Raw genomic sequence first — 25,190 nt, forward strand, 5'->3', positions numbered from 1 at the left:
AATCGGTAGCGGGCTGCTGTACAATCTTGTCGTATGAGGGTTGCAATCCGATTGCGATCTGGGCCGTGCTCTGCGGGCTTTGAACGGGTGTTGTTCTGTACGGCCGGGGTGCAACTTTAGCTCCCTGTCGGTACATTGTGTTGGGGATTCGATGCAAATGAAAGGTTCGTTGGAATGGAGTTCGGCGGGCGATTGCAAGTCACAGCACTGTTCGACTGTATCCCACTAATTGTACCCCACTTGTCATAGGGTAGTAGGGGTAGTGTGTGCATTATATTACTCTTAGGTCTATAAGGTTGGTATAGGTTGTACAAAGCGTATTAGAGGTCCAGTATACTGTATTGGATATTATCTATTCAGGAGGTTTAACATTTAGCTTTGTTAAGATGTAATCTATGTTCTGTGTCTTTTCACGTTATGCCAGGTTGCTTGCATTGTCTTGTCCTGAGATTTCAGGGCCCAGTCTGACCTGGTGTTTGCGCATCCGTCATAAAGACTGAATGTGAATTTGTATCCTATCCCTGTAGCTCTCTGACGTGGGCTAAGCTAATATGATGTGATAAGATACAAGGGTTCCTGCAGCTGTGACAAGCTTGTCTGCTAAATGACTAAATGCAAATGGTGCAGGAAGAGACATCGTTGTGTCTTGTGATAATGAAGACACAGTAACAATCAAGGGCATTAGATTAACAGTTGTGAGACGTCTTACAAGCTGGACGTGCATCATGGGCAAATGTTTGTGGGCTGCATTTCTTCCCGGGTTGGTTAACAACGTAAGTGATGTCACATTCCAACTTTGACCTTTGCACATTCTCACCCTGGCGACTTAACCATAGACACACGCATACTTAACTTAGTACTAGTGTGAAGCTGGTGCGGATACTCTTGTTACATGGTATATTAACTCCGCTTTCTGTCCCCTCTTTTACATGGTGCACCACCTCCGCTGTATGCGTTCATCAACCGCAATGAGCGAACCCCTCATATGCTGGGGAAGCATGACTACATAACTGTCACGGGGAGGCTTGGTATCCTGTACCGGCCCTGTGGTCCGGACCCTAAACAACGTTGGAATCTCAAGTGGTCTCGGCTCACTGCTCAGTGTTGGGTCGTTGATCTGCAACAGTTCAATGTTATATTAGAGCGAATGCAGTCGTGATGGAAGGCAGAGGAGGATGGCATCCACCCTCCCTACCTCCAAACTACGTAATGTTGACTTCATGTCATGCATTGCCTGCTAATATTTACAAATGAAAGTTTCGTCAGGTGGCAGGCCAGGAGCACGTGCGCATCAGGTGACGCAGTCACCGTCAACGTTGGGACGTCGAAGCAGTGCCTCAGGTGGTTTGATGCAACGCATCAGGTGGTATGTCGAGGCAGTGCCTCAGTTGGTATGTCGAGGCAGTGCCTCAGTTGGTATGTCGAGGCAGTACCTCAGTTGGTATGTCGTGGCAGTGCCTCAGTGGTATGTCGGGTAGTGCTCAGTTGGTATGTCGAGGCAGTGCCTCAGTTGGTTTGTTGAGGCAACGCCTCCGTTGGGACGTCAAGGCAACGCCTCCGTTGGGACATCAAGGCAACGCCTACGTTGGGACGTCAAGGCAACGCCTCCAGTGGGACGTGGAAGCAACGCCTCCAGTGGGATGTCGAGGCATAGACTCGCACATGTCCACCGTGGGTCTTAAAAGGGGCAAGTGCGGGTAGCCTATTCCTGTTGTGATATCACAGATTAACTCCTCTTTCTGTTCCTTCTCTTCCATCGTGAAATACCTCCGTTGGAGTTCATCAACGGTAATGAGCCCCGTTCGTTACCAATACAGGGAAGCCGTGACGGCTACTGGTTCACCGGCGGCTTGGAATCCTGTGCCGGCGCTGTGGTCTGGATCCTAATCTGTAGCTACACGGCGCACTCGTTTGGAATCGGAGCGGCTATGTCGGCGTCTCAAGTGGTCTCGTCATCTACGCGGAAAGTATGGGTAGTGGTCATGTGCAACGGTTCATTGTTACATCAGACTGAATGCAGGGATGTTCTGGACAGCCAGGAGGATGGCTTTCACTCTTCCAACCTCTAACGTTCACTCTTCTCGTTCTTGTATTTCAGGCTATGTAGTCACTCACTCCATGTTTAGGTGTTCAAATGCTTAATACGAAATGTTTCGTCTGGTGGCTGGCCGGGCGCGGGTATGCAGCAGCATGTGGAGCGACAGGTGACAGTCACCATCGAAAGTTAGGATGTCGAGGCCGTGCCTCAGTTGGGAAGTTGAGGCCGTGCCTCATTTGGGTAGTCGAGGCCATGCCTCAGTCAGTAATCACGCTTGTTCAATTTCAATTCATTCACTATAGATGCAGCAGGGGCACAGTCTGCTCTGAAATGCGATGCTGAGGGAAAGTATGGCTAACACGACGCTCAGCTAGTCGACTTCTAGCACAACAGGGGCACCACATACACACAGCAGTCTCATGCATTGTCCCTTCTGGCATGTGGTTTTGTGTTGGGGGAATGCGTCGCTGCTCTCTGCTCGGAGGTCGAGACGGTGTCTCCGTTGGGTGCGGCAGGGAGCCGATGCAAGCAGAACCATAATGCCAAATCAAATGTTACCGTGTGAATAAAGTATCAAGTAAATACATACTGAGTCCTCTTGCCTGAAACAAGCGGAGCTGGTTCATGCAGGGGGACGCGAGACATAGCGCCTCATTAGCAGCGTGTCACTGGCAGTGCGTCATCACGCAATAGGGGCACACCTTAGCAGGGCGGGTATTTAATGAGGATATCGCTGCACTCTGCTTGCTAGTGCGGCACAAGGTGCTTCTGTTTAATCTGCTGCCTCCGCCTCCCCGGCCTCCACCCTTGGTTCTGTGTTCCTGTTAGCTAAAATAGCCAACGAATTGGCTGTACCGAGAAAACGATAGATTTTTGACCAATCGTGATCTGTAAAATGGAGGGACAAGTACACCTATAGAGTTAGAGTACACCGTTAAAGTTTAGACGGGGGAAATGCCCACCCCCGCTCTTTGGATTTTGGATTGCTCCAGTTAAACAGTTGAATGGTATTAAGGCCGTCCTCAAAGTGAGCGTAAACTATTAGGATTTTTTTTCTTGAATAGTGCCGTGGCCATAGCGGCCGTTTGTTTGACCGGCCGTTCGGGAAATCTCCCGAGTCTCCCGATGGCCAGTCCGACCCTGGGCACTACCCTTACTTAAATCAAAAGTCTTTCAATAGGTGAAACTATCTGACTAGTAACTACTGTAGGGGGGTAAATATTGTCCAAACAACCAAAACGAATTCCCCTATGGTTTAAAGGAAGATGGGAAACTGAACAGTGTATTAGCATGAACCAAATAATGCCAATACCAATAGAATTCCAGGTATTTTACTCTATGGGTTAAATCAGAGCAAGAATGGTCAAAGTACGGTTAAATGAAATACGCATTTAATAACTTTGCAAATGAATGAAATCAATTACAAGGCAAACATGTTACAATATGAAAGCTTTCAATCTTACCTACTCTACCATGATCATTGTAAATCAGAGAGAAAGCAAGAGGTGAGCAAGGAGTAGGACAGTAGGACAAGGGAGAACTGAGGAGAAGGTCTCAGGAGACGAAGAATCCAAAGAACAATGCATTACAATTCCCTTTATACACGAGAACAACCAATCAGACCACATCTTGAATGGGGTGTGAGAGCCATCAAGTTGAGACCGTCCAGAAACTCCAGACTTTAGCATATGAGAGGTGGGGGCAGGTTTGACACCCAGCCTTACAATCCTCCCTCTTGGACACAAAAGCACAGCAAAAGCTGCAGTGTTCATCGTGTGATAACCTGCACCCATAGGAAAAGGAACTTGATTGCAGACAGGTCAGCATTGAGATTCTAATGGCCATGGCTATTGCTCAGAGGATTACTTTTGGATCATGGCTATTGCTCAGAGGATCACTTGGAAGAACCTTTGTATTGGCATACAGACGTGCCCTTGGTTAGCATATTCCTGCTACTTAAGTTCTTGTCCTGTTACAGCAGAACACAATTGGAGCACAGCACTTGGTTAACAATGAAAATGGTAAAGTTTGGAGTGGTCTGGGGTCTGAGTGAGTTGGATTGGATACAAATGGAAATTAGTGAGACAGTGTCCTAAAACTCAAATGGAAAAAATAGGTGAACAACAGTCCTCCCTTTTGATAGATGAGAAGTACACAAACATATCATCTAGCAGATGAAAATGGCAATTAAAACAAAAGTGTTCTTGGGTCCAAAATAAACAAAACACAAATTACACAGCAATAATAAAATAAAATACAAGTTATACCAATCTACATTTACAGGTCAGGAACCATTGTGAGTTTAGCTAAAACCTAGAACATTTACCACCAACTCTATAAAACACACAAAGGTACATACTGATCCACAATACCCAATACTCATCCACACAAACCAACATAGGAACTCATGGATGGACAAACCATATGCACTATGCATATGCAGCTAAAGGAACTGGAGCAGCAACAAATAAACTGTCCCCAACAAATCTTTGAACTACAACAAAGACTAAACACAGGGGTAATACAGTAGGAATGTAGCAATATCACAATTTGGACCTGAATTAAGTAAATGTAAAAGATGGTTGGAATTGCATGTAATCACGTTAAAAAGTTTAAGATTTGGTTGTCTTGATAAAGGTTCAGCTTATGCTGCATGAAAAATGGGGGAGGCCTACCCTTTCCCAGATCCCAACATTTGGACTCAGTGTGACCACTTCTTTGACAAGCACGACAAAATCTAACTTTGTTGTTGGCATAAAACAAGCGTGTGGGTGGAATAGGCATATTTCTGCCAAGATCCCAACATCGCATTTCGGTGTGTCATTGTCTTTTACAGAAGTTACACTGTATATGATGGGGCTGCTGGGGCTTGGGTTTTACCTCTGTCGCCATTTTTATGGCAGCAATGCGTGGCAGATCATGAGCACGACGGTTCTTTGTAGAACGCAGTTTGGGAATTTGCTCACCAATTCCATTATCTGTGTCTGAACACTCATTAGTAGAATGTGAGTCAGCACGGCTGGTCTCTTCACTGCTTTTATTAGCGCTAACTTCTTCCCATAGGTTAAGTAATTTGTTAACTTCAGTTTCCCATTCCATTTTTGTTCATTTCATGCAGGAGCTAATATCAGAAACTAGTAATAGGCTTCTACCAACAGAACCAGGTGGAACACAATTAATGTACATTTGTAAATGCTTACTCAAACAGCCTCCTGCAAGGTCATGGGTCCTGTACAGATCTGTACCCCCTGGATGAACTCCCTTGTGATGGAACAGCTCAGTGTCATAGACTTTCTCCAAGAAACGGTACTCTAGGACAGCCACCATGCTATTTTATTAGACATACCGGTCATCATCCCAAACAGAAAATGGCATGGTAAAATGCATGGTTACAAACCTGAAACTAGTGTTAGAAGTCACAGAACTATCCATATTCTTCCAACAGATTTATCAACACCTGTTTTATCTGTTAATACCCCACAGATGAAACTGGCCCTTCTAAATGTTAGATCACTAAATAACAAAACATTTCTAGTTAATGATCTGATCAAAGAAAACAACTTAGACTGCATCTGTCTAACAGAAACCTGGCTAAACAATGAAACGGCTACAGCAACTCTGATAGAAGCGTGTCCACCCGATTACAGCTTTCACCAAGTTTCTAAGAAATCAAAAAAAGGTGGAGGAGTCGCAGCTATTTTCTCCTCTAAACTGTTGTTCAAAATCACTGAGCTAGGTGAATTCACATCATATGAATATCTTGCTATAGAGCTAAAACCGAATCAATACTTTTTGTTATTATATATCGGCCACCCAAGCACTCGCCAATATTCATACAAGAATTCTCTGAACTATTATCACTATGTGTCACTAAATATGACAAAGTAGTTTTAAACGGAGACTTAAATATCCAAGTAAATACAAAAGCAGACCCAAGAACTATTGAGCTCTTAAATCTCCTTGACAGTTTCAATCTAATATATCTAACATAACAGACCCAACACACCGGCACGGAAACACACTAGATCTAGTGATATCAACTGGACTAAATATCAATAATATTTCAATAACTGATCTAACCCTCTCAGACCACCATTATATACTTTAGAATGTGGAAATTATCCTAACAAAAAACACAAAACAATTCTTAGTCCAAAGAAGAAATTTCGATGATACAGCTAAGATGAAATTTTCTGAACAATTTGCTCTATATGAGCCAACTAGTTACGATTGCTCTCTGAATGAAATGGTAGAGAACCTCAATGATGCACTATTATCTGTGTTAGACTCTGTTGCACCACTGAAAACCAAAAAGAAGTGCACAAGCAGAACCTCCCCATGGCTGAGAAATAAAAATGTTAGTGAAGCAAAAAGAAAATGCCGTGCAGCAGAGAGAAAATGGAGGAAAACAAAGATCACTATCCACTACAATATCTACAAAGATACACTAACCACCTATAACAAAACCATCCGTCAGAGAATATTTCTCCAACATTATTACAGAAAATGCCAGAAATTCCAGAGTTCTTTTCTCCACCATTGACCAGCTGCTAAACACTATCCCTGTCCCACCCCCATCCTCAGCAGTTAAATGTGAAGAGCTTGATTTGTTGATTTGTTCTTCAAGAACAAAACAACCTCAGATATTGATCCTATACCCACAACATTCTTTAAGCGAGTGTTTGATAGTGTCTCAGGTCCGGTGCTAGAGATTATAAACACATCCCTTAGAACTGGCGTCTTCCCAGATGCCTTCAAAACAGCTGTTGTAAAGCCCCTATTAAAGAAACCCAAATTGGATAACAGTCTACTTTCAAATTACAGACCAATATCAAACCTTCCATTTATTAGTAAAGTACTGGAAAAGATAGTTTTAGTCCAATTAAATTCTTTTCTTGAAGAAAATAACATCCTGGAAGTCTCGCAGTCAGGTTTCAGGAAATATCACAGTACTGAAACTGCTCTCACCAAAATAATTAGCGACCTCAGACTAAACTCTGATGCAAATAAAGTCTTGATCCTTATCCTGCTAGATCTCAGTGCAGCATTTGATACCATTGATCACGACATCCTAATCAATAGACTGGAAAAGCTTATTGGGTTCACGGATAGTGTATGTGGCCCCAAATCCAAAAGAGAGATGCTTACTAAGAATCTAGGAGGCTTAACCCCCTGTCTTAAACCAGAGGTGACAAGTCTCGGTGTAATCCTGGACTCAGATTTGAATTTCAACTCTCACATTAATAAAGTGACCAAAACAGCTTTCTTTCACCTGAGGAATATAGCAAAGGTACGACCATTCATAAACCAAAATGATGCAGAGAAGTTAATTCATGCTTTTATATCCAGCCGGCTGGACTACTGTAACGCACTTTTCACTGGTCTTCCCAAGAAAACCACTAAAAGACTACAGCTCATTCAAAATTCTGCAGCTAGATTATTAACCAAAACTAAAAGGAGAGAACACATCAGTCCTGTCCTAGCTACTTTACACTGGCTCCCTGTCACTTTCAGAATTGACTTTAAGGTCCTTTTCCTCACATACAAAGCTCTACACGGACAAGGACCTAGCTACATTGCTAACTCCCTTATAAACTACACACCAGCTAGAACACTGCAATCATCAAATGCAGGCCTATTAGAGGTCACCAGAAGCAGTCATAAGAAGATTGGTCATTCGGCCTTTGCTAATTATGCCCCAAAACTATGGAACAAATTACCCATAAATATTAGGGAAGCAAACACGCTAGACGTTTTTAAAAGACAGCTTAAAACCTACCTTTTTACCGAAGTATTTAAGTAATTTTATCTCAGAAGTGTTTTACTACTTCTATTAGTTATAGTATTGTTGCTATTTTAATTATGACTTTTATCACTTGTATTATTGTTTTTATTGATTTTATGTAAAGCACCTTGAGCTACAATTCTTGTATGAAATGTGCTATATAAATAAAGTCTTACTTACTTACTCACCGCACCATGGTTTGAAAGCCGGTTTGCCAAACTGTAACTGAATTGCTCGAAACATATCACGTAGTCGGGGTCACCAAAACTGTAGGGGGGTAAATATTGTCCAAACAACCAAAACTAATTCCCCTATGGTTTAAAGGAAGATGGGAAACTGAACAGTGTATTAGCATGAACCAAATAATGCCAATACCAATAGAATTCCAGGTATTTTACTCTATGGGTTAAATCAGAGCAAGAATGGTCAAAGTACGGTTAAATGAAATACGCATTTAATAACTTTGCAAATGAATGAAATCAATTACAAGGCAAACATGTTACAATATGAAAGCTTTCAATCTTACCTACTCTACCATGATCATTGTAAATCAGAGAGAAAGCAAGAGGTGAGCAAGGAGTAGGACAGTAGGACAAAGGAGAACTGAGGAGAAGGTCTCAGGAGACGAAGAATCCAAAGAACAATGCATTACAATTCCCTTTATACACGAGAACAACCAATCAGACCACATCTTGAATGGGGTGTGAGAGCCTTCAAGTTGAGACCGTCCAGAAACTCCAGACTTAAGCATATGAGAGGTGGGGGCAGGTTTGACACCCAGCCTTACACTACTAACCTGAACTCCATTGCCACAGCCTAAACTTAAATTGGTTCATGAACATAATTCATTTCAGCCTAGACCGTACAACGGAAGTAACGTTAAATCAAATTCAACCAACGCAATCGCTACCAAGACAGTCTAGTAGTAGTTTTAGCCTACAATTTACCGGGGCAGCTTCTCCACAGCAGGGCTATATCGCATTTTGCCTTGTTACTGACAATGATCGCAAGCAATGACATTTTTATGAATGAGTGATTTTCCCCTAAATAAATGTCAATCTTATTTACGTTTTTGGGGGCATATTTTCAGTTTGCAGATGGTAGTATTTGAATCGCAATTCCATCTGAGAAAGCTACTGCTGGTAACGTTGTTGTTAAAATAAGCTTCAAAGGGGGTTCTTTATTAATGAATGAATGCAATATGAGTAGGCTAAATGCCTGACAATGTCACGAGAAGGGAAAAACTTACAATGACGTTTAAGTCATACAGATTAGGTAAATTTTTACACCGGTCTGCCAAATGTATTAGTTTTGATTCAACTATGAGATTGCTGAACACCATTCCCTCTTGCAGGGGAAATGAGAAGACAACTAGTTCAGTCTACTCTTCACTCTTAGTAGTTTGAGTTGTAAGTGACCAGAAAAAAATATGCTTTTAAATCTATGTAATCTTTATAAATAATAAGTAGGCTAGGCATTTTAATATAAAATATACAGAAATATCAGTTGTAAAATGTAATTTAAATACGGACCCCTGCAACCAACGCAAGCAAGCACACCCTACAATTTCCCCAGAAATTGTACCCTCTCTAGTTTAGCTTGACTTTTAGCCTGACACGAATCAGGCTAGTTCCGAACCTTGGTTACGTAGCTAGAACTAGAATAATCCATGTTATCGGACGGAACTCTCGCTAAAGTAAGTGAGACTTGGCGAAATAAGTCTCGCTTTTCCTTAATTGACTTTGATGGAACACCCCCCTGCTCAATTTTGATTTTGCTTCTGTACTAGGTCTGGGATTTCAGGGCATCAGTCGGTTTTCAGAAACAATTTTTTTTGTAGGCCCAATCAGCGAACAGAGGGAGTGGCTGAGAACGATGACGTTGAAGTCGTGCAGTAGTTAGAGTTGTAGTTCAGTAATGGCGGCGGAGAAAGAGGCGAGCGAAGCTATTCTGCGGTTGTGGCAACGCTGCCGAATATCCATAAGTTAAAGCCGTAGCAAGAACAATCCTTGCTGAGTTTTGTTGGTGGTCATGATGTTGTGGTCCTCCTCCCCACGGGGTTCGGGAAAGTTTGATTTTCCAGCTACAGCAGCTAGCTCCGTGGTGAAAGAGTTGGCTAAGGCGAATGCTAGCGATTGGTTATGGCAGATCAGAGTGGCTCTGGGCAGATTCAATAGTTTTAAACTTCAACAGAGTACCCACCTTCAAGGAAGTTTTAACGCTCGTCAATGGAGCGATCCCAGACCCTCTGTACACATGAAATGTACGAGGGTCTGGTACCAGGCTAGGCAGATCTAGCTGTGTTTAGAAGATTTAGCACACTCAATCTCATTAGCAGATATGATATAGTTTCCCTAAACCAATTTTAGTGGAATAATGCAAGGATCTAAGACCAACTTTACAAAGACAAACAAGGAGAACGAATGCAATTCCAGTGCACGTTCAGGTGCTATCCACCTTGGGTATCTTGGCGACGGGCATTTTTCAGCTTGAGCTTGCTGATCGGTCTGGCATCTCACAACCATCCATCAGTCAAATGATGCCTGCTGTTTTACACGCATCAGTAATAATCATCAGTCCTGTCAGTAGCCTACATAAATTTCCCATACACGCCTGTGTACAGCTACGGCCTTTTTCGCAATTGATTTTAAATTGAACCCTTTTTTTTTTTTTTTCTACCAACGGGCGCCTATGAGAAGACGCTGCGTTAACAGCAATCGCTACCTTTTCCCAAACAATATTCTTTTTTTGGGTGGTCAAACCGTCAAAGCACCGCTAACCTCCATTTCTTTTTGGGAATAATTATTTTTCTTTCCTTTCTTTTCTTGCTCCATTTTCATTACCAATTTCTAGTTAAACTTGTTAGCTACCTTTTTATTGGTGGTGATTCAACTAATTTAGATAATATGGGGCGTTTTGTTTGCAAATACTTGTGTTCGTGCACAATCTTATAGACTAAGAACAGGTGAGATTTATAAACGAAAATCTCTTCGAAGTGTGCGTACGCCGCTCGTACGATGGAATGTTTGATAAATCGCACCTTGAACTGTTTGTGTTCTGTTCTATGCATGCTTGATAAAGAAGGCCAGATGGGTGCAGATGGAATTTTTGAACTGGGGGGGACCAAGCTGTCAGCAAATGGTTCCAACTCAATTAGTTCTTTTGTGTAATATATATGTAGGTATACTGAAGCTGCAATAAACTTTAGTATGTCAATCACGCACCAAAACTTCATGCCCTCTGCAAATGTTTTTTTTAAACAATTGCTGATCTCAGCAGGATGTAAATGATTACAAATATAACAGTGTGTATGAACACGGAAGTATAAACACTTAAACACATTTACATAAATAAAAATAAGTATAGCCTACATACCATGAAATGTGAAATTAAATTTAAACTTTAAATTGAATAGTCGGAATTCCCTATGCAAGTATGACTTTTCATTAAATTTTTTCCAATAATAAACAAAATTGATAAAAGAATTCCCTCTGCTGCCAAACAAATTTACATTCTTGAAGCAGACTCAATAGGTCCCAAAAACATTTATCCTCCTTTCATTTCCCTGAAGATATTGCCGGGCAATATCTTGTCTGTTTGTCAAGAAGGCTACGTCTTGGTGAATATGGCACACAGCAATTCCAACCTTTTTTTGTGTCATGGTTGATCGCAACCTTTTTTTCTATCTGCATAACGCACTGAAATTGCACTCTGCCTCCGCAGATGATATGGGCACCACCATCAGAAACCTTACTAGTGCATCTACCTGCTAATACACAATAACAACGTTACACACGCTAATACATCTCTAACATTGCCTAATCAGCTGCGCAGTTATTAACTGATTCTTGTGGCCTTACGTAGGGAGAGCGGTGGGGACGGATCGGGGTGAAAGGGGCTTATCTCAGCGAAGCAGCTGGAAGTATAAAAGGCCGGCCAATTGCTCAGGGTGGACATGCTGCTACAGCCCTGAGCCTCCAAACCCTCCACCTCTTCTGCATCTCCTTCTCCTCGTACCTTTCTCCCATTTCCGCTTACAATTGGGAATTGCCTACAGCATCAGAGAGTAAGTGTACACCAGTAAGCTTGTGTAGCGCCTCTCTAGCCATGTTAGGCTATCAAAAGAGGTGGCTAACCTGAATTCTTAAAATAATCTAGCAGGGCTTCTTATTTAACTCAATATAGGTACAATCAATACACAACTGTTTGAAAGAAACGAATCATTTACTTATAAAACCAATTTCGTCATACAATTATCAATGTTCAAATACACATCATTTCAACACTGTACAACACATGGGCCCAAACGAAAATAAAATAGCCGGCAACATGAACAGTATGATACAGTTACCCCCAGTTCAACGGTGCAGGCCTGAACGTCGCTTGAGTTCGTAGCAACCGAAACAAAATGGCTACTTCACCCGGAGGGCAGAAAGAAAAAAGGATATTGTACCGTGATCAATGAGTATGTGTGTAGCCACACACACAGTGGAGGGAGGGCGGCAGCAGGTGAAGACCAACCGACGATCCGGTTGACGAGAAGAGTTGAATGGTAGCGATCCAGATGACCGATGGATGAACGATGACACGGTTACACAACTTTGCTACCGACACGTTAGCTCGCCGCTAGCTTGGTAGCTTGGCCTCCGCCGGGAAACTAGCCACTTGTCCAGTAGGCTAGCTAGACTCCACTTCTCCAACGGTTGAGTTATCCACTCAACTGCCCTAATATTACGCCCAATCCAAAAGTAATAAGAGTCCTAGTCGAACTCATTTAACTACACTCGTGAATATGTTGATTAAACTCTTCTTTCTTAACTATACCGTTACCACGTTCTTCTCAATCACACCCTCGTTCTCTCCACGTCCATCCAACTCCACCCACCTCCCTATCCTTTGACCTCAGATGTCACTCATAACCAAACAGTACAGCAATAAAATATTCACAAAACATGTTCACAAATACATTACACAACAAATTATTAACATTTTAATCAATTCACTTTAAATCTTAAATGCTATTTATTATATAATGAACTTATTCATTTTAACTTATATTTATATAGCCATGAATACAATTCAACAGGGTTACACTTGCATGATTCACTTATCTGTGATGAAATTAAGATTAGGGTGTTAAGACAAGTTTACCGTCTCTATCAGCAGAGCCATTAAAACTTGTTTTTAACGTCTGTTTAAACCTGTTTTACTCATTTGAAATAAAAGGAAATGTAGGGAAAGCGGATCATTCTGGGAATCACTAGTGGCATGTCTTTGTCCTTGTTCGTCCTGAATGAGACACTTCCATGTATTTTAAGAAAAGAAACCTGCATGTCTAAAGTAACAGAATTGTATTTCTAACCATCGACTATGGATGGGCGGATCAATCCTAAAGTATTGAAATTTTTGATACTAGCATTGTATCAAAAGGATCGATTCTCAATATGAAATGCACCCCGTCGGCCGCCCCCCGACAGCGCCCTCAGAACAAGCACCGCTACTACCTGGCTGCGACTAACGAAAACGAAACTGCTGCACGGCAAGCAGGAGTGCCTGCAGCTGCCTGAAGGGGGCGCCAATATGGCAATTGCCCACAAACTGAAATGATCGATAAGAGAAAACCGTGCAGAGATTTCTTTTTTTAATGCTTGTGCGCCCCCCACGTGACATGAAAAAATGCCGCCCCGGGTGGTCTGCCCGTGCCTAACGGTGCGTTCACACTGCAGCGGGGCGGGCAGAGCGGGGCGTTGGCTTCCCATTCATTTTCAATGAAACCAGGCGTTGACGCCCGCGTAGGGCATTGTGGGAAGGCGAGCGGGGCGTCGCCGCTCGCGTAGGGCATTGTGGAAAGGTGAGCGGGGCGGCGAAAGTTGGATTTTCTCAACTTTATGTAAATGAGGAGCGTGAAAACGCCAGCGATGGCCAATCGGGTTGGTTTCTTGTTTCTTGTAACATAGCAACTGTTTGTCATGGTAAACATTTCTAGGTTTGACAATTTCAAGATGGAAGATCAACCCATCGTATGTGTGTCTTCATACCCAGTATTGTATGATACCTTTATGTTCAATTACAGAGATGTAAACAAAAAAATGATGCCTGGCGCAAGGTTGCTGAGGTTGTCGGCGTCCCTGTTGTGTTGTATTTTGTACTTTAATTCAGTTTTTCACATTACGTAACTTTCTTCTGTGCTAGCTGCATAGTCTAGCTACTGTAGCTCACCCGGCACACGATTGACATTCAATGCTGAAAGGCTGGCTGGCAGCCACTCGCTATCCATACAGTGAATGTGTAGTGGCAAGTCATAATCTAGCGATTGATTTGCAGAGATTTCGAGTAATATAATAAAAGGTTACACATGTGAACATTTATGTCTGATGCATCTTTTTATCAAGTCGGAACAAGACCCGTTACTGTACATAGAGTGTGGGTGGCATTTAATCTTTCACTCGGCCTAAAAAAAGTGTGGAAAAAGATAACCTATTGTGTGCTGTAGATAAGATCATGTCAGATCCAGAATGCGTATCGGATTTTTGCTTAATGTGTGTAAAAAGTTGTATTTTGTCTGCACGTTTGCCATGACATTATACGAACTACAACAGTGATTTAAGAGAACTACAGCTCTGAATTAATCTGTCTGACACGCCCCCAAGCGTGGTGCACTGTGGGAAGGCCGGCGGTGCAGAGCGGTAAAAAAGTCTGCAGTGTGAACGCACCGTAAAACCGCCCCTGCTCAGCGAAAGCACACTCAGCGCAGATTCGAGTGCATTGCTGCGGTCATGACTGAAAGAAAAGAAGCATAATCTGGAGTTATATCACTCCAGTTAACAACGATGAAGCTTCATGTGGCATTTGTCAAAAAACAATACGCCATTGTGGCAATATCACAAACATGACAAAGCATCTAAAAGCTAAACACCCTAAGAGCATGACGAAGCACAGTTGACGCGAGCAGAGGAGGCCACACAGACACGTAATGTCTATTGCGATTTATTTAATATTAGTAACGATGGCTTTCAGAATGCATTATAAAATTACTCAAACTAAAATATTTCATAGAAGTATCGGCGATACTGGTCTTGAAATTACTTGGTATCGGATCGAAAATAAAATTATTGGGATCGCCCATCCCTATCATTGACTCCTTCTGAAATCGTATACAATCCTCAACCACAATCTTGCTGACCAAATGGTTTAACATATTATATATTCCTCACAGCATATTGTATCCTTGCATACAATTGCAAATATCTCAACAAAATCTGTGTCCGTCTTCCCAGGGTGGACCACCTCTACAGCTTCTTTGTCCAGTGGTCCCTGGACATTTACAATAAAGATCCTGAGAAACCTTTACTTAATGGTGAAAAAGATAAGCTTGCAGCCATTGACAAGTGTACAAGGGTCACTGTTCCCTCGGCCAAAAACTGGGAGGTAAGAACTGCCGTCTAAACTGAAGGATAATGCACTGAAACATCTGTAGTTATATTACTGAATAATATAGTTTAGTTAGTTACATCTCAGTAGAAATGGAAGCATACTGTAGATTTGCTGTATAAACTACAACTATTTGATGTGATCAAATAAGGTATTTCCTCTGCCACCCTGTATTTCCTCCTTCCTTCCGTCCACACTCCATATATGGTCATACTTCCATTACTAAACTGCTCCTTTCGATTTTTGAGAAATGACACTCAGCCTCTCAGGTTTCTACTGGGTGGAGCCATGAGCAGCCAACATGAATCAACCTTCTAGTAGTTGAAAGAAGCACATGAAGAGTATATAACATGTGCAGACCCAGTTAGTGGATATTAAAACTTTCTCGAGATTAAGCAAGAAATACTTTCACAATGAGACCTAGGACAGAAAACTTTAAGATTATGTACTTTGCAAAGCACTGGATGGAACCATATGTACAGGTAGGTTGAATTTCTGTGGGATATATACTTCCTTTTTGTGAGACTAAACAGGTGAAAAGAAAGAAGCAAAAAAGCTTTAAGAAGTAAAGAAATTAAAAGACTAAACAAACATTTTCACAAAAAATGTATACATAAGACAGTATTCATATAAAAAAAATATTGGGTGCCTAACACTTCTGCACAGTAGGCCTACTGTATATTTTTACATTAATTGTACATTGATTCATAACTGTATTCATACATACTTTGTGTATGTTCAATCTTTATGGTGAACATACGTATTGAGTTATTTCAGACAGGGTGTTAACATAGTCCCTCCCCCATTTCCAGATTGTTACTGAAAATGAGGGGAAGTATTGTCATAGCGTGTGCAGCTTAGAAGATGAAGAGGAACCTGTAGAACTGGAGGACCTTCTCCCTGTTTTGCTGGATCCCAGTCAGCTCCTGGATGACCACCACATAGAAAGTGTGAGTCACAGCACTTTCACACAAGAACCTTCTGCGCACACATCTCAAAAACTTTTAATGAGATAACAGGCCACATTGACAGTAGCGGTTAAAAATTTAATGTATGATTCTAGTTGTAATCCTTGATTTCCTTGCACCTGCAGTTGGCCAATCACATGCCGGCGCGGACTCAGGGATATCCATGGCGATTGGTTTACAGCATGGCAGTTCATGGCTCAAGCTTAAAGACTCTCTATGGAAAAATGGCAGAAGTAGATAGCCCTGTGTTGTTGGTCATCAAAGACATGGAACATAAGGTAAGCTAGTACTGTCAAGTGTCTGCCCACTAATAGGACAAGCCTTGACCACTCCACCCACTACAGGGTTTGTAAATCTCTAGCACACAACTCAAACATGGATGACCAGGACAGGAAATGGGTCACATACGGCTTTATTACAAAGTTAGTTCCAACAAAATAAAAATCACTTCCCAAATGACAACCAACCAACACAAGGTATAGAGTCTTTCCTCAGTTAGCAACAATACCAGCCTGGCATTTTCCCCAAAGTGTCCGATCCACGGAGTGGCACTCAGTCCTGAGCAGCTACGCCACCCAAAGCTACGTCAACAGGCGGTGACAGCTGGCAGTCGAGAACGTCGGGCGTTAATGATGGGCTGCTCCGTACTAAGGTGTCGATACTGTCCCGACACATTCAACACTCACTGCATCGGAACAACGTTTCGAGACGGGTTTTAAAAACACTTCCGGTCACGTGTCAAAGTGTTTCGAAACGTTTTGTGACGTGATCTTGAACGAAACTTGTCTCGTACTTGCCAAAAAACTCTGACGTGTCGGGGTATAAAATGAGGCGCCAAAGCCACAAAGGTTTTGAATGCGCGAGACTATGGTATTGCGTGAAATTAGTGCCAGGAGATGGAGCTCTGTAAAAAAATATTTGTGTACTTGTAGAAAAGATTTGTAACTTGTAAAACATGTTTTGTGTCTCTGTAGAAGGAGGCGAGATCACCGCTCCCAAAACCATCTCTAAGCCAATCAAATATAGAAAAGTGAGATTTGTGACTTTAAGATAGTTTGAGACAGTTTGAGATAATTAGGGACAGTTAGAGAACTTTATATATAGCCTATGTATATATATGAGTATGTAACAACAACTGTACACTGAGTTTATCGTCTCAAACCGTTCGAAAATCATATTTGGACTTATTTGTATTGTTACATGAAAGCCATCGCTCCAGGGCCGGATCCAGGGGTGGGCTGCGCCCCCCCCGATTTCTGCCTCCCCCCCCAGATTTCTGCCTCGCCACCCCAGATTTCTGCCGCGCCCCCCCCCCCCCCCCCCCAAGCTCCTTCTGACTTCAGGCAATATGGTTACATGTTGACGCTATGAAAAGGTGTGTTAGTGCTTTCAGTAATATAATCTTCTGTTTCAGTTGTAATCTTTATTTGTTTTCGTAGAAGATACATGGGTTAAAGACGGTTACAGTAGGCTAGTCTTTTAGCTTCGTTAGCCATCGATTGTTCTTAACGTGCGTGTTTGTACCTACGGAGAAAAACCTTTTATCATGCATCGATTTCTGATCCCCAAACCATCTACTACTGCCCCTGTGACAAGGGATATTAAACTCATAGCCTACTCCAGAGCAGGCAGAGCGTGCTGGTCCTAGTGGAAGCACTTCCCTGTCTCTCGGTACCAACGTTACCGCTGCTGTGGTTGAAGGCGAGCATGGTTTGAATGACAGCAATCCAATGCAGCCTGTTCTGCAAACGTGCACATTTTAGCCAAGGTAGGCATCGCACTCCTACTTGGTTAGAGTACTCAGCCAAGCTACATGCATGTTTCTGCTTCCCCTGTCGATAATTTTGAGCCAGAAATAGGGTTGCACGATTATGTCCAAAATGATAATCACGATTATTTTTGATCAATATTGAGATCACGATTAATTATCACGATTATTTGTTGATTTTAACCTAATCAAATTTGATTGTCACAATGTATTGTACCTGCAGAATGGATGTAAATAAAACTCAAAATATACAATCAATAAAAAAACAAACGATCTCCGTCCACACTAGCGTTTTCATATAATTTTCCAAATGTTTACCGTCCACACTAACACGGTACATGACAATCGTTGTCATGGTTACGCCACTCCTGACCTTCCCTCCCTCCCGCCACGGTGCCCTGTTTACATACTCCTCTGGCAATAATATTTGGTGTTTTAAAATTGTCCCACCAGCTAGCTGTTCAGCCAGGTCTCACCCAGAATCGCCACTCTGTTTGGTTTAAACCGTCTCCTCTGCCTTGTCCCCCTATCGTTCAGGCACACCGAGCAGGCTACAAAAATCACCTTCAGCGTAGGAGTAACGCATAGGCTATCTATTAAATGATAGGCTAATACTTGTACCTGAAGTACCCTACACTAACTAAACTGGTAGGCTAAATAAATTATAGAGATGGAGCAGCATATTTCTTTCACCTTCCATGTTCATCTTGACATTAGCTAAAGCTACCCCCAATGCCATAGCAACTGAACGTCATAGTATCTGAAAAGCTCCGTGGAACCCGTCCACACTAGCCTACTACGCAAACCCGGCGTTTTCAAATGTCTCCGGCTAGGAGAGCGTATTCGAAAAGCTCAGTTTTCAGTGTCCGATTATGCCGTATTAGTGTGAACGGGAGGTACAAACGCAGACATATGTATGCGTTTTTAAATTTACTCGACTCCATGCAGCGCCGTAGCAGGCTGCAGCCTACAGATTAGAGAAAGAGTTTATCATAGCCCAATACATAAAATGACAAATGTTCCGACTTTACAGAGCCGTTTATAACTCCTCCCCGACTGCAAGCGGCAACTCTCGCTGGACGTTGCATGCAGCCGCCGGCGATGTCGAACGTACCTATTGGTTTACGGAGCGCTAGATTGGCTTTACAAAAAATAACTTTGATACAGAGCGTTCTATTAACGGAAAGACGCATTTAAAATATCGCTCGATCACGTGAATTTGATCGTGGGAAGCCGAAATCGTGATTGTGATTAAAATTCGATTAATCGTGCAGCCCTAGCCAGAAATGATAATGAAATCACCCTCATAGACAAGGCTTTTACCAAAGGAAACGGCGGCGGTTTTTACATAGAGCTCAATAAACTATTTTGCGCTCAAATGAATGCCCAAAAATTTCGCGCTTGCACTGTGGAGGATCCTATATCCAGCACCACACCAAACCCAGGATATGTCATGGGTTTGGGATAAGCCCCGAATGTTTATAACGTATGGCTCCGTGCCTGATTAACACTCGGATCGTTAAGCAGACTCAAAAATGCTAACATAATGGTTATATATGCCCCCCCAGAAATGTTCACTGCCCCCCCAGTCAAAGCAGGCTGCATCCGGGCCTGCATCGCTCCCGTATTCGATACCAAGCTATCTGCATTGCAGGACGGCAATAATTCCGTACAACCACAAGGATCCTTTAGATCGTGATGTGGAATTAGCTGCAACACTGTTAGTTATGCCATGTTTGTAGTTGCCAGCAGATGTCGCTGTTGAGTAAAGGTTTTGAGCGTTTCAAAGGCCCCGACTCCAATGTTTCAATTGTCTCGGTGTTTCGAAAAGCCTCGATTTGCCCATCACTATCGGGCGTGGTGTCCGTCTTTCACAGTCTCGGGAGGTTTTACGGAGAGCATGGTAGAATGTCCAACTCCATTGTGGCTATTTTCCAGCAGCGTTAAGACGACCGGGATACCCCTATCCCCAGGGAAAGAATAACATACGTCAGTCAGCATGCCTGGCGAACCACCCCCCTCACAAACAACCATTGCAGTATTATACCAGAACACAGCCAATCCAACGCTCCCCATCTAAATTGGCCACAGGTGTATCCAATCAACAATTATCTAGGGTTTGTCCTGGCCTGTGACAGTACCATCCTCATGGCCTCATGCACTAACACTTTTGCGCCCACTTCAGGCGTATTTGTTTCGCAACGTGCGCGTAAAAGCATGGTGAGGTATGTAAAAATGCTAGCCTGGCTGCCAGCCCAACTTCTCCCCGCCCACAAAAAAATGTGGTCGGGAAGTTGGGTCTGGTATCTCGTATTGGGAACAACTACATAAAACCAGGATCTGGGCGGACCAATGAAATTGCCAGGGCGGGCTCTATACGATGATGGACAGATGATCAACAGTAACGTAATCAACAACGTCACGAAAGAGCCCTTGGGTTGAATTAGTTTTCAACAAACAACATATTACGTTGCTCTGATTGGTTGTAGGTCTATCCAATTGAGCGAAGAGGCATTTGTTTTACGAGGTCGGTTGAAACACGCCCCATAGTCACAGCCCAACGAAGAGTTTTCAGACTCATATTCTGACTAGAATTATGAGTATGACAACATCAGGCCATACAAATGCCGCACTGAGGTAGAAGCGCAGACTGCCTGTCGCGGGAACTGCAAAAGGCAAAACTTTTCCGTGTCATGCATATGCATTCATGGGAGGGTCAAGGGGAAAGTGGGAGTTTCCTATAAAGAGATGGGAGGGGATGCGTAAAGTGTGTCTGATGATGTATTCCACGGTATGTGCAAAAAACGTGAAATAGTGAAATGGCAGCAGTAATCTGAGCAAGACGAAGACATAGGCCAAGTAGACGAGCTGAAAGGAGTTTTGCCACAAGGATCACACTTTTTCGGTTGAGTGAACATGAAATTATTACGCGTTACAGATTAAGTAGCCATGCAATATTACAGTTACTGGAATTTGTCATTTCGGTCCAGATGGCTTTTTTTTTGTCGGTGTGGAATTCTGGCCTTGTAAAATGTTTAAATTTGCTGTTACCTCATGAACAAGCACATCAATTTCATTATCACTAAATCTTTGTTTTCGCTGTTTTGGCTTTGGTGGCCGATCCATGATAGAGAGAAGGTGGCCCATTCAAATGCACGTTTAAATGCTCACAAATTACGGTATAAGGGACGGAGAAAGGTGCTGATTACCCGATGAACTGCAGGTTTGGTAAATACGACGTAAACTGAAGTATCGCAGCGTGCGCTTATAACGCTATGTTTGCAAATGTACGTACATGAGGGCCTCAGTCTTTTGCGTCCTCTCTTTCTCTCCCTCTATCTTATCCATATCTTTACTGTTATAACACTTGTGACTTTCTGATAGATCTTTTCTACTAACTAAAACTAACGGATCTATGATTTTTTCCAGGTATTCGGAGCCTTTTCCTCGGATCCCTTTAGAGTGAGTAACTATTACTACGGAACAGGGGAGACTTTTCTCTACAGCTTCAGCCCTGAGTTTCAGGTAACCAACAAACACACACACACATAGAGAGAGCATGTGCATGCTGGTGAGACATTGACGACTGGGACTGACCTCTCTTTCACCTTTAGGCCTATAGGTGGAGTGGGGAGAACTGTTACTTTGTGAGAGGTCACTTGGACTCATTACAGATTGGTGGAGGAGGGTACTTTTTCGAACTAGTTTATTTACGTTGAGTACAATATACAAACACACACACACATTCATACAATGCAGTACACAATAAACCACTTTAATGTGTTATTCTATTGTTTGCCTCCAGGGGGCGTTGTGGCCTGTGGCTAGACAGTGACCTGTACCAAGGTTCCAGTTTTAACTGCTCCACCTTCCAAAATCGGCAGCTGTCCAGTGAGCAGGATTTTAAGGTTCTGGCCCTGGAGGTCTGGACTGTCTGGTGAACTCTGACTCAAAGAGCGAGAGAATGAGAACAAGAGATGGAGAAGGGAGAAAGACTGAGAGAAAGAAGGGTACCGTATTTCTTCGAATAAACGCCTCCATTGAATAAACGCCGCCCTTGAATAAACGCTGCACCAAAAATGAACGTTATTTAATAAACGCTGCAGCGTTTTTATTCTAAGAAATAGGGTATTGACCTGTGCCTGAGTTTGACTTTACCCCATTGTAGAGTGCATTACAATAAGCCTGTCATTGGTTTTACCCTTTGTCTCAGGACTGTTGTGACTGGTTGTAAATCTGCTGTGATAAAAGTGGATAAAATAAGAGTTGGATAAAAGTGTATGTGTGGACAGAGAAGCCAGTTCTCCTCCTCTGCAGAAGCAGGAGATGGCTTTATTGTTAAGCTATGAACCTTATTCTTCAACTTCACACCTAAGCTTTGAACCTTCAGTCAGTTATTGGCTGCGAGTAGAGCATAACTGAACAAATCTCCTTTTAAGATAAAGGTCCTAAATACATTTAACATTATTGTAATGACAATTTTACTGAAATATTACTGTAAGTCTGTGAAGTTTTATCTTACAGATAGAATAGATTCCATGATGAGAAATGTTTTCCAAATTGTTGGAGGCCGAGTACCCTATAAAGATTTAAACTTAAGAAAAGCATCTCTTTAAAAAGTAAACAGGATGTAATTAGCTTCAGTTGCTTTCTTTTGTGTCTTTCTTAACTGTGCCAAAAGATATAATTTTTAAAACATTTATCAAAAAAATGTTAATGTGCATGTTTTTTCTATTTAAACGCAGTCCAAAGGATGCACAGTTTTGTTGTCTTTATCCTATTGGTCAGTGTCACGATGCTTTGTCTATAATGCGAATACAACATAAAAAAAAATTATGTATATGTTTGCAATAGAGGACATATTCTATGGAATCCCGAGTTATAAGGAGTTTAATATGCCTGTCTTCAAAACTTGAGAGCCCTGCATTCGTATTGTTGATCAGCAGAGGAATAGTTCACCAAAGACGTTGAACTTCATAGACTTTGAACATTATTTAGGCTTCAAATCAGCTGACGTCGCTAAGCAACAGAGTACGCTTGGGTTGAAAAGTTACCGGACTACTTGCGGAGTGCTACGAAAGACTAGCCTGGCTGCCAGCCCAACTTCTCCCCGCCCACAAAAAAATTTGATCGGGAAGTTGGGTCTGGATGGTCTCATATTGGGGAACAACTACAGATAACCAGAATTCGTTTTGAACAAACAACATATTTCGTTGCTATCCAATTGAGCGAAGAGGCATTTGTTTTCCAGGCTTGTTTGAAACACGCCCCGTAGTCAAAGCCCAACGGAGAGTTCTCAGACTCATATTCTGACTAGAATTATGAGTATGACAACGTCAGGCTAACGAAAGACGTGAATCCGAGGCAAAAGGGCACTTCCCTTGACAGCAGTCAAATATGCATAACAACGGTCAAATATGAGAAAATTGTTCACCGCAGAACGTTGGGAAACCCCATTCAAGTGAGTGGAGCATTCTACAGCATAAAGAACAGCCGTGTAATAAGACATAATAAAGTTTAGCCATAACTGTGGCATTGAAGACAGTACTGTAGCCTACTACTACACACTGCCAGTGGGCGAGCCAAGTCTGTGACTCTGAGGCTAACGTCAAAACAAGATGTTCTGTTCGGTCTCACTCAAATTCAAAGTTTTACACAAATAACAAAAATATGCTGACCCGCTGGCTGTCTTCGCAATCGCCATATCTTTAAAACACTGCTGTCCATTTGGATGGAGAATTGACCCTGGTACGAAATTAAGAAAATACTCACCAGGCGCAGATCGACAACACTGTTGTTGCTGCCGCAATGTCAATAGAGGCTGACGGGGCTCTCACGTAGCAAACAAATCACAGTTTTTACAGCAACCTACATTCAAATCTCACCACCTGGCTGTTATCACAATAGTCATATCGTCATAACATTTCCCTCTTTCAGTTTTTTATTGTGTAAAATTGAACTATAAAATTGGCTACAAAAATACTACTATGACGCTTTCTAGCATGGCTGCCGCCTAAAAGACTAGGCGGTCTCACGGGCGACCTGCTGCACTCGCTCAAATTTCAAAGACTTTCACAACCTAAATCAAAAATCTGAGAGTAACCTCCTAAACTGTGCAACGGAACGTAAATCCCAATGCAAGCAACGCAATCGAGACCAAGACGAACATTTTGACACAGGCATTGTCTATGTAGTCCAAATATTGACTGATCCTTAGGGGGGCAAAAATAATAAATAAATATATATGTGAGATAACAATGGTTTGTGCTCGCCGAAGGCAAGCACACCCCAATAATAATACATATGATAGATAACAATGGTTGTGCCCTTGCCGAAGGCAAAGCACACCCAATTATGGTCAAATATTTACTATTGTATTAACATTTTAAATGCGTTAGAACACGTTCGTATCGTAGACGAGTTCATTGAGAATCAGCTACATATATTAGCTGATTCGACTGACTGATTTCCTTCTCATACATTCCCGTAGGGCCACAGTGCATTTTCCTGTTGAAGCTCAGCTTCTATGGACTTCAATGGGGCAGTTGAACAGTTTTTTTCAGTGCTTTGAAACTATACGGTCATTGGATAAATGCTGCTATTATGTCCCGCCCATGGACGCTCAGGGGGGGGTGAATGGAAGGGTGGGCTGGCCTAGATGCAGGGCTTCCGCATGAAGATTGGAGGGTCTGTCGAAAGACTGCATCTCCTTTTGATTGACAGTAATTTTGTACTATAAAAAGTCACAGAAGCTATTCAAGCTCAGTCCCATTGCGGATTCTGTAAGTGTAGTTGAAAGAGCTGCTGCAACCTATTTCTTGGTATTTGCTTGGCGAAGTTGCTAGCAAGTTTTCATCATACATTTCATACAATTATACACCACATGCCTTGTTTCAGTTGAACCTAATTCCCACATTTTCTTCGAGTTTAATATTGTTTCGTTGATCATTCATTCATTCATACATACTTACATACATACATACATACAATTTGTTCTGATCCTTCAGTCTCCTTAATGATTTATTCAGCTTCTTTATCTCTTCAGTGTGTGGGCTTGGAGGTGACGTAGGTGGGCTTGGTGGTGGTGATGTAGGACCTGAGTCTACCCGGATGTCTGCATCATAGATGGAGTTATCTGGGGGAGTCATGTTGAGTAATGCATTTACATTTTTTCTTTTGGCTCTATATTTTGTATGAGCA

The 25,190-nt window shown here is 42.3% G+C and overlaps 2 protein-coding genes across 3 annotated transcripts in view; one reads left to right on the forward strand and one right to left on the reverse strand.

The window, feature by feature from the left end:
- The window catches only part of cndp1 (carnosine dipeptidase 1), a 64,214-nt gene extending 52,434 nt beyond the window's left edge, over window positions 1-11,780 (reverse strand). For both annotated transcript variants that reach the window (XM_084703947.1, XM_084703945.1), the window contains exon 1: window positions 11,684-11,780. The gene's annotated coding sequence lies outside the window, so the exon portion shown is untranslated. The remainder of the gene's footprint in view (window positions 1-11,683) is intronic.
- LOC146300604 (TLD domain-containing protein 2-like) lies at window positions 1,929-24,062 on the forward strand. Its single transcript, XM_084708548.1, is given in 9 exon segments — window positions 1,929-1,967; window positions 11,688-11,858; window positions 11,861-11,889; window positions 15,101-15,251; window positions 16,067-16,204; window positions 16,348-16,500; window positions 21,420-21,515; window positions 21,605-21,678; window positions 21,796-24,062. Coding segments are annotated over 9 exon segments (987 nt in total). The 3' UTR covers window positions 21,932-24,062.
- Window positions 24,063-25,190: the final 1,128 nt, after the last annotated feature.

Source organism: Hypomesus nipponensis, chromosome 2 (assembly GCF_054491055.1).
Source record: "Hypomesus nipponensis isolate SF chromosome 2, ASM5449105v1, whole genome shotgun sequence".
In the NCBI taxonomy this organism is placed as follows: domain Eukaryota; kingdom Metazoa; phylum Chordata; class Actinopteri; order Osmeriformes; family Osmeridae; genus Hypomesus; species Hypomesus nipponensis.